Below are 9,810 nucleotides of genomic sequence, written 5' to 3'. Positions count from 1 at the left end.
CAAAACTGTAGAGAAAAGTTGTGACACAGTATTACTCTTGAATGTTTGTCAGTGTCTTTGACATCACTTTGAGCTGAATAGTGACAGTATGAGGTCATCAGCGGAAGACATCTTGAGTTTTACACCCCGCTCAAAACAAATAAACAGCCCTGTATCCTTGGCAACAGGCCTTACCTAAGAGATTTAAAACATGTGCCGGTTCTGAGCTGAAGGAATCTGATAGTATATTAACTTCACCCTTAGAAGTACAACACATCCGGTCAATCCGGAGACAACACTGTAATAAATGGCAACTTCCAGTTGTCCCCTTTCTAACCCATACTCTTTTTATTTTATTTTATTTTTATAAATGTATTTAGGTTGATTCAGTGATGTTAAATAATATTTTGACTTGAATAAAATGAGTTAATTTAGATGTTACCATTTAAGGTTACTATTTTTTCAGTGTAGTTGCTAAGCCAAGTCCTGAGCTAAGTTCTGTCTGTTAGAATCGGGGCTGGTCAAAACTACACAATCCTTGGCCAACTTTTCTTTTCTAACCAGTCAGTTTCCAGCTCTTTCCTGATTCTCATATAACACACGTGTCCTGCATGTGGGTTTCGTAACCTAAATTCATTCAGCGATTTGTAACCCCAGCTTGTACACACCCACTCACCCGTCCACTGAGCCTGCTTTACTTCAGATGTTTAAGCATCTAAAATATATAAAACATACAGAGAGAGATTTTACTTCTATGAATCAGATCAGAAATTCCCATAATGAACTGAGAATTAAAAAAAACAAATAAATAGTGACAAAGTAACTGAAATTTGGAAAAGGTTCTGTTCACTATCTTAATGATGACTATGTTGATTATATGACATTTTAACTGTTTTCAGTTCCTTAAGAGGATGTATCATGTATATAAACAGATAGGAGATGCGTACACAGGTTTTGCGTCACTGTATATTTGGTAGGCTATATAAACAGTGCGGTGGTGATACTAATGTAAATTTCCTGTGTTTGTCAAATTCAGATGTCAAGGCTTATATAACAATATTGAGCTTTATGAAATAGTTTGTAATTTTTTTTTTAACAAAAACATATTTTGAGTGTCTTGAATGTCAAGTGTTACCATAAGAAAGCAATATAAACTCAGCTGTAAATAACAAACTCTCAAATGACCTCATCCAGCTGACCTTAATATGGAAGAACTTCTATTTTGCTTTTTAAAAACAAAAAAAATCTTGATAAATTATTATTATCAATAAAACAATTTAAGAGCAAAATGTTTTAATATTGCAAAAATAATGTTGAATCTTACATTTTTCTTTTTGATGTTTTACTTTTCTTTGTTTATTTTTTTAAGGTTTAATTTTTTAAAGTTTAAATCTCAGATTGTCAAAATGGTCTCAGACATTTGTACACCCATGAAAATCTGTATTATGTGACTGAATGATTTGAAATATGAACCATCATGATCGAAAGTGTTGAGAAAACTGTCTAGTCCGCTGTCATCATCTGACCTCATACAATCAGTGAAACTCATCTCATTATCAGATGAAACCTGCTGGTGACATGCAACCGATACGTATATAAGAAAATGTGATATCAAAGACTACGTATTAACTAACGTTTACAAAAAAGAAAATAAATTAGAAGTCTAGACAATGTGCATTAAAATATGTTAATGTCATCCCACACCTTATAAACCAAATTGATTAATGCCAGAATTGTCAATGCTTCTCTTGTATTGACAGATTTATAGCATTAATCATGAGTTGGTCATAGTTGTGGTCCTGTGAAGCCAATACAAAACTAAATGACGTGCACATATTTACCTGGTATACTTAACACAATCACAGCGGTGTGTAATGGAAATGTTAAAATCTACATGTGTTAATGACAGCTCTGTCACCGCTTGTCATGTTGTATCAGTTCTATGGTATATTAATCATCAATTTGTCATATGTTGTAGTCTCAAATCAGTGTCTTCACACAAACCTGAATGACGTACACTTTATACTTTATGTAGTCTTGTAGGCTAATATTTATACAAAGTATTAGCAGTGTATTGAGTGGGTTTCAGTTGAAATTGTCTAAATTATGTGTGAATGTGTATGAGTGGGTTGTATGTGTCTGTTGCCGTGTTGCCAATGCCATGGATATCTATCTATCTTTCTAATCACTTGCACATGCAGTCAAAATCATGATGTGTAAATCAGTGTAAACATGCTTGTGTCTGTATCCCCTGTTTCTCAACTTTTTGTTTTGAGTTACGTTAGATGCCTTAAATGGTTTATCCTGATTCTAACAGTAGTTTAAAGTTTATTTGAAATGCTGTGCCTATTATTTAGTTGTTTATAAAATATATTTATATGGATGGTTTGTTGTGTTATTTTGATTTTGGTTATTTTGAAAATCTATTTATGTGTTTTAGGCTATTTTCAAACAGAATCTGAATGTAGAAGCTTCTAGCAATAAAATTATGCTAAAGCAGTGGTTCTTCACCTCGGGGGCCATGCAGAGCCCATAAGGGCCCTCAAGACGACAACAACACACACGACCAATGAAATGTGTTTTAAACAGTCTTTAATCACAAAACCAAAATATGTTGGAGCTCGCAGGAGAATTTACCACAACACAAATCGAAGACAAGAACCGGCAAACATAACTGAAAACACAGGGCTATATATACAAGGGACTAACAAAGGAAGCTTAATGAGACACAGGTGAATCTAATCAGTAACTAAGGAAACAAGGAAATTATTAACAAGGCTAAACTAAAGGGAAAAACAGACATGTGAATGACACCAAACATATATTCCTGACAAAGATGTTTTAAAAAGTTTTAAAATAAGACAAACATGCATTAAAATAACAACTTTATATATTCCTTTTTTATTTTATTTTTATTCTGTGGCGGAAACAAGCTTCCTAGAGTTTTTTGCTTTAGTTTGAGCTTTAAATAAAATGTATGTAGATGTTGAGAGTTTATAATCACTGTCTGAATTTGACCAGAAGTGCACGTTCTTCACAACAGGACAAAAGACATGTAGTCTTTCCATTCAGTCTGAACATCAATTTTGAATGATTTTCTCATTCATTCAATCAAACAAACACACTGGAGACAACACTGTTGGCAACTTGCAGGTGTCCCCGTTCTAACCCATACTCTTTTTTTGTATAAATGTATTTAGGTTGATTCAGTGATGTTAAATAATATTTTGAGTTGAATCAAATGAGTTAATTTAGATGTTACCATTTTAGGTTACTATTTTTTCAGTGTAGTTGCTTAAGCCAAGTCCTGAGCTAAGTTCTGTCTGTTAGAATCGGGGCTGGTCAACGCTACACAAGCCATGGCCAACTTTTCTTTTCTAACCGGTTTCCAGATCTTTCCTGATTCTCATACAACACACGTGTCCTGCATGTGGGTTTCGTAACCTAAACTGCATCAGCGATTTGTAACCCCAGCTGACCTCTGTGAGTGATGGGTGTATAAATCCAAGCCTTTGTGACGTTAGTCTTCCTTTCCCTTAGACTAAACATCCATTTCACTTTTGACTGTCACTTAGGTAATTTGGCTCACCACACCAGTGACACATTTTTCAGCAGGTTCTGTTTGGCATGCTGGTGCTTGCAGAGCCTTTCCTGAAAGTTCCCAGTACCACCCAAAGAATTGTCTCAACACAATGAAGCCTAGTTTCTCTAATTAATTTCTTTGATTTAGAACATTTCATTCTTTTTAGTTTATGGTGGGTGCAGTGCAATGAACTTTTTTTCTTGCCTGTGCTGATATGTTTCTCACTGCCTTTGAACTTTGCTTGTCGTCTGGTAAAAGTAAACTCTGCTAGTCTTCTAATCTATTATTTTTCTTCCAGTTAGTATGTTTAAGACACCAAACCCCTTTCCCAGAAGAGTTGCCATGCTACATTTTCCTGCCCTAAACGAGCACATTCCCGCACGTCACCAAGTGTGTTTTTCCAGCTTGATTGTTATGGAGCTTGACAGTGTATGTTGGCTCAGGTCAATACGGTGGTGTTATTTTGTCTGGGTTCATTGCAGTCAGTATTAATCACATCATGCACAATCAGTGGGGAAGTTGGATCTGCTGAAGAGAATCACTGATTCACTGTTATTATTATATTTTTCCTGCAGCCAAACATACTGCTTTGCAAGTTCAGAGAGTTCAACATTTTCCCTAGAAAGACTTTTAGTAAAAGTAATGTAAGAAAAGATTTAGCAGTTACAGCAATTACAGGGCCAAGCACAGTGGATAAAACATCATAACTTTAGCACAGTCCAATGAATTTAGAGAACAGTAGAACAGTTATTTTAGGATAATATATGCTGTACTCCTCAGAATGCCCATATAAGACTCAAGTATCCATCCAATACATTTTGTGTGGCCACCTTTTTTTAAAGATTGGACAAAGACCAAATTTGCTGGACATTTATTGTTCAAAAGTTTAGGTCAGCATGATGTTTTTGGATACAGAAAATTGTGAACTGAATAATAGCTGTTTTCTCAAAATGTAATTGTGATGGCAAAGCTGTTTTTTCAGCATCATTACTCCAGTCTTCAGTGTCACATTATACTTCGGAAATCATTCTAATATGCTGATTTGCTACTCAAGAAACATTTCTTATTATTATCAATGCTTGAAAACAGTTGTGCTGCTTAATATTTTTGTTGACTGTAAGAAAAAATGATGTGGACGTCGAAGGTCTCAAAAATGAAGTTTATTACAGCATAGCAGTGGCAAGGTACACGAAGCACCTTGGGTTCACCGGCGTCAGAATGAACCCAGAACATCCAAATCTTAAACCTTTTATCCTCTTCTTAATGTAAATGAAGTTGCTCTTGTTGCAACAACTGTGGTCTGTATGTTAATGAAGTTGTGACACCCCATTGTCTGAGAAGGTTCTCTGTCTCCCACACCCATTCCCATTCTACAATTGACTACCATTTGTTCACGATGTGATCAACCCAAATGGTGAAGAAACAATATAACTTGACTTTCTTTCATCTCTATGATAATTAAGCCATTTTGGGGATGAGCTCCTTCTTAAATATAGTTTGGAGTGGAATCTGGGTCGAGGCAGACTACAATTTCTTACATGACACTGATGCATTTTTTGTATTTTTTCTATTCTGATAAATAGAAAGTTCACAACAGCATTTATTTGAAATAGAAATCTTTTATAAAATTATAAATGTCACTAAAAGTATAAAAATAATATTTTCTTGAAAATTGGACCCCAAAAGTAAGACTTAAAAATATATATATATTATAATAATAATATATAGGCCTATATATATTGTTATTTTGTTTTAGTTTGGTTTGGTTTGAAAGGCAGTGAATATATTTATATGCATATGTGTAGAAATAAAATTTTCATAGTGCAAGTAAGAATATTTGCCAAAAAAGGGATACAAAACATATTAACACAATTTTTTTTTATTTTTTTTTTTTATTCAAGAAATGGCCAATACAGCAATACTGTCAACAGTTTACTGCCATTTGAAATAAATAAATAAATAAAAAAATTCTACATTTAACATTTGATATAAAAAAACCATCTGAGAACACCTTGTGATATTTTTTTTCCAAGTATTTGTAAAAAGAATATTACAACGCATGTAGCATATCAATAACAATATGAAAAATCATCAATAAATAAATCAATGAAATAAATTATTCATATAAATACATTAACAAATAAATATCAATTGAAAATATAATATCAAGTACCATGGTGAAAGTAATGAGACCTTCAAAATCTTTTAGAGCTCTGAACTCCGCTCGTTCAAGACAATCGTTGGATTAATATTATTTTGTGTGGAGTGCGCTGAGCTTGAATTCATGTTTTCAGAACTCTGAAATTTCACATCAGGCACCTGAAAGGACACCATCGGACAGGGTCCATTGATATTTAAGCACACCAGCTTCTTGAGTGAGGCTGTGTTAACAATGTCAAATCCAACTTTCCCACCAAATGTGCTGGGCATCCAGTATTCAGGAGAACAAATAGCATTTCCCATGAGGCCTTTGAGAGAGTAGGGGGCTCCCATCTCCACAATACTCTCCCCAAATACAGCGTTGGGTCTAGGTTTCTCCACAAGAAGGCCAGGATACAGCTCAACCGCATCTATGTGACCGTACAGCTTCTTCAGTTCGTCTGCCAGCTCCTTGTCTCCTGTTTTACCAAACAAAAAAAGTTACAGTTAAATAAGAGGTGTATTTTTCCTAATATTCTCATTTCTAAATCTGTATGAAAAGAGTTGTTTTTCCATTTTTGCCATATTTTAGGCCTGTTCACACAAAGAACGATAACTATGTTAGTGTACTACACACCAACAGACGATAGCATTCTGTTTTATAAGCGCACACAGTTAAATCGTGCAAGCTCTTTAAACTCAGGTGGATTCTGATTGGCTGTCAATGTTTTTATTGTTCATCAACTGGAAAAAATCGTTCTGAGAGTGATTCCAACAATATCGTTCTTCTGTGTCATTATCGTTTTAGTTGTAGTGTGGACTTCCGTATTCTCGTAGAATTGGAATGATTATTAAAACTTTTTAGTTACAGTTATCCTCTTTGATGTGAACGGGCCTTTAGGATTGACACCAGTGATGTTCACGGTTTGTCTTACCTGTCATCTCTTCGAAGGACGAGTATGGCTTCATGTTGAAGCGTTTCCTGTAGGCATTGAAAGACTGGTAGCGCATCTCTCTTGAATGCTCCAGAGCTTTAACAGCAACTCCCTGAACTGAAGCCGGCAGGTTGCGTCCACCAGCTACCTGTTCACGAAAACATGAGATAAATTAACAAAGACAGTAAAGTGAAGACAAAGAGATTCATGCACACTCATGTCGTTCCGAGATATTTTGACGATAAAAAACTATGTTTTGAATAACTTTTTGTATCCATGCTATGAAAGTCAATGGGGTCCAAATCAACACTGAACCTCACTTACTTTCATTGTATGAAGAAAAAAAACATTAACATTTTTACAAAATATCTTCTTTTGTGTTCCACAGAACAAAGAAAGTTATACAGGTTTTGAACAACATAAGGCTTCTCTGAGAATCTTTCTATCAACAAGTGAAACTCACCCTTCCAGCCATCTGTTTGGTGAAAGACTCCACCAAGTTTCGGATGCCGTGTTCGGTCACTATAGAGTTGTTAAACACAAACTGGTGGTAGCCGTAGACCTGATCCTGGATCTGAAAGCTGTCGGGCATCAGCGGGTGCCAGTGATACAGAGTGTTGAATTCGGAAGCAATGCGGTTCTGGTACTGGAAGCGTTGATTGAAGAGAAGCTCTGGGTCAAACTTGAGCTTGAAGTTGTAGCCACTCAGATGCTGAACGTAGTCCTCGATCACGATTTTGATGGTCTCACCTGGAAGAAAAAAAGTCAAATGGAAATATTTAATCTCTCCACAAAATTGTGAAGATTAGGAATGTTTTAGATGATGCGACCTTGACTCACCAATCAGGATGAGACGAGTGGTTTGGAAGATTCTTTCGTCGTCCCAGTCGGGATGCTCTTGCTTCATGATAACACATACACGGTTGTGTTCACGGAGCCAAATGGTTGCATACATCATCAAACCTGGAACCAGACCGAAGGCCTCATGACCCACAGCAAATTTATGTTCCTCCGGGACATGAGGAGGATAGTGCATCTCCACCTGGACATCTTTCACCAGCGGAGGGTACACCTCACCATCCACAACCTAAGGGTCAAATATATTTTTTCATTAACAACTTTTTTTTCACATTTAACCAATACTTATGTCCATTTAAAAGCTGTAGTTCCCCTAAAGATTTTAATTTGGTCATCATTAACTCATTCTCATGTCGTTCCAAACCTACGCTATGTGACTTTCTTTCTTCTTAGGAACATCAAATATTTTGAAGGATGTCTTGATTAAAAGTCAATGGGGTCCAATGTTTTTTGTTATTTTCTTGTCCCTACTGACTTTCATTGTATGGACAAAAACGGTTCTTCAAAATGCCCTCTTTTATGTTCCACAGAGGAATAAAAGTCATACAGGTTTGAAAAAATATGAGGGTGAGTAAATGATGACAGAATTTTCTTTTTTGGGTGAACTATCCCTTTAAGTGCTGTTTCAATGTCCATTTGTATAGCACAAACCTGATACTTTAGCTTTCCATCTTTAAATAGACGAAGTTTGTGTTGTCTCTCCAGCGTCTCTCCATAAATATGCCCCAAGTCCACCTAAAACATTACAGAATCTTTAGAAATTGCATTATAGTTCCATATACACTTTTGATGGTATGTACAATTTTTTTCTCCAAGTAAAATAGTTAATAACAGAGCTTTGAATGCCACTTACTCCATGACCCAAGGCTTTGGTGAAGGCTGGTCCTTTTTTAAAGTCAGTCTTGAAGAACTGATGAGTGAAATGCTGGGCGAAGAAAGCAAACATGAGACTGGACCTCTGTGGATCAGGGATGAACTGTTTCCTCAACAGCAGCTTCTCCACCACCTGCTTTGCATTTGGTAGATCAGGCGAAGGGCAGTTCTGGGGCAATGGGGCGAGGGTGCGGGTGTAATAGGACAGGTTAGAATACGCCTCCCAGCTTTTGTAGTTATAATCTCCATTGTACGTCGGTGGACTGTCGACCAAATGGGACCTTGCTGTAAAACAAGAAAAAGGCAATATTACGTTGTGCATTTATTTATTCTTCTTTTTTAATTACACTCAGTTTTATGAATCCACTTAAAAAGCAACATCATTCAACTTACATGTCAATACATAGCTCATTATGGCATTTCTCAGGTAAGAAATGTTGTTGATAATGTCCCAGATCCATTTATAATGTGTTAAAATATAATGCACTATGTTTGGCCTTGGTTTCAGAGTTGATCTGATGCGTGTGAGAAGCTCAGCTGTGAGGAAAGAAAAAGAAACAGTTTTTGAGTGCACACATTTTCTCTATGTACATTTTTTATCTGTAAATACAATCCATGACCAGACTTACGTGTAGTGCAGTTTTCACCATAATAACCTGTCCTGGTACAGTCACATTCATATGCATCAGCACCTTTGGATAAACACACACCCTGGTTTTGGCAAGGCTGTGCACAGCAAGGGTCGTCTGCAAGAAAAAGTCAAACCGTACAAAAAATGAAGATTGTTTCCATGCATGATTATAGGTTATTGCATTTGGGTAGAACAATCAAACTGTGAAAGAAGCATTCTAACATTGCTAAAGCTGAGTTAACTTACATCCTTCACCGGGAAAGATCAAAAAGCTTGAAAGTAACACCAGGCAAACCAGTCTATTCATTCCAGAGGTTTTGTCTATAATGTCTTAGCCTACTCCGAAGCAGAGATGCGCACTCTGGTACAGCTCATGGAATTCTGTGCTTCTTGAAGCGAGCCTCCGCCTTTTAAACTGTTTGAGAAGGAAGTTCTCTTGCGCAATTTCAAGGTTTGTAACGTCAGACTGTATATTTCCACAAGGTGCACATTCATCAAGGATTTATATTTGGGAAAATGTAGCCTATTCATTTATTATGAAAAAATAAAAGTGATTTGTTAATGTAGCCAGTTATAACTGTTGGTAAAAACCGTGACAAGTATATTATATACAAATAAACCGAATAAAAGTTTTTTTCAGATTTACAATCATAGGCAATTCAGGATTTTTTTTTTTTTTTTAACTGCATAGCTACTCAAATGTTTCTATAATTATTTTTTGTTTATGTACTTCCAAAATAGGCTGTATCTGTTTCAGGTAAAGTAACTGTTTGATGATGGCTTTGGGTGGAGAAAAGGAAACATTTCTGTCA

General features: G+C 35.9%; 1 protein-coding gene across 1 annotated transcript; it reads right to left on the bottom strand.

Moving 5' to 3' along the window:
• Nucleotides 1-5,459: 5,459 nt before the first annotated feature.
• On the bottom strand, nucleotides 5,460-9,383 carry ptgs2a (prostaglandin-endoperoxide synthase 2a). The gene is made up of 9 exons (XM_084410158.1): nucleotides 9,245-9,383; nucleotides 8,997-9,113; nucleotides 8,761-8,904; nucleotides 8,348-8,652; nucleotides 8,146-8,229; nucleotides 7,477-7,723; nucleotides 7,100-7,386; nucleotides 6,637-6,784; nucleotides 5,460-6,180 (listed from the first exon to the last, which is right to left on the bottom strand). The coding sequence occupies exons 1-9, from the start codon at nucleotides 9,303-9,305 to the stop codon at nucleotides 5,768-5,770; spliced, it is 1,806 nt and encodes a 601-aa protein (XP_084266284.1). The 5' UTR covers nucleotides 9,306-9,383; the 3' UTR covers nucleotides 5,460-5,767.
• Between the last annotated feature and the right edge of the window lie 427 nt (nucleotides 9,384-9,810).

Source organism: Rutilus rutilus (assembly GCF_951802725.1).
Source record: "Rutilus rutilus genome assembly, chromosome: 6".
NCBI classification, from domain to species: Eukaryota; Metazoa; Chordata; class Actinopteri; order Cypriniformes; family Leuciscidae; genus Rutilus; species Rutilus rutilus.
Note: the sequence above shows the minus strand (reverse complement) of the source record. Positions and strands in the feature narration are given on the sequence as shown.

Coding starts and splice junctions, on each gene's coding strand:
- ptgs2a (XM_084410158.1), bottom strand. CDS start 9,305: ATGAATAGACTGGTTTGCCTGGTGTTACTTTCAAGCTTTTTGATCTTT. Junction 8,653..8,760: donor AATGAGCTATGTATTGACAT/GTAAGTTGAATG, acceptor CTTGTTTTACAG/CAAGGTCCCATTTGGTCGAC. Junction 7,387..7,476: donor CACTCGTCTCATCCTGATTG/GTGAGTCAAGGT, acceptor TTTTTCTTCCAG/GTGAGACCATCAAAATCGTG.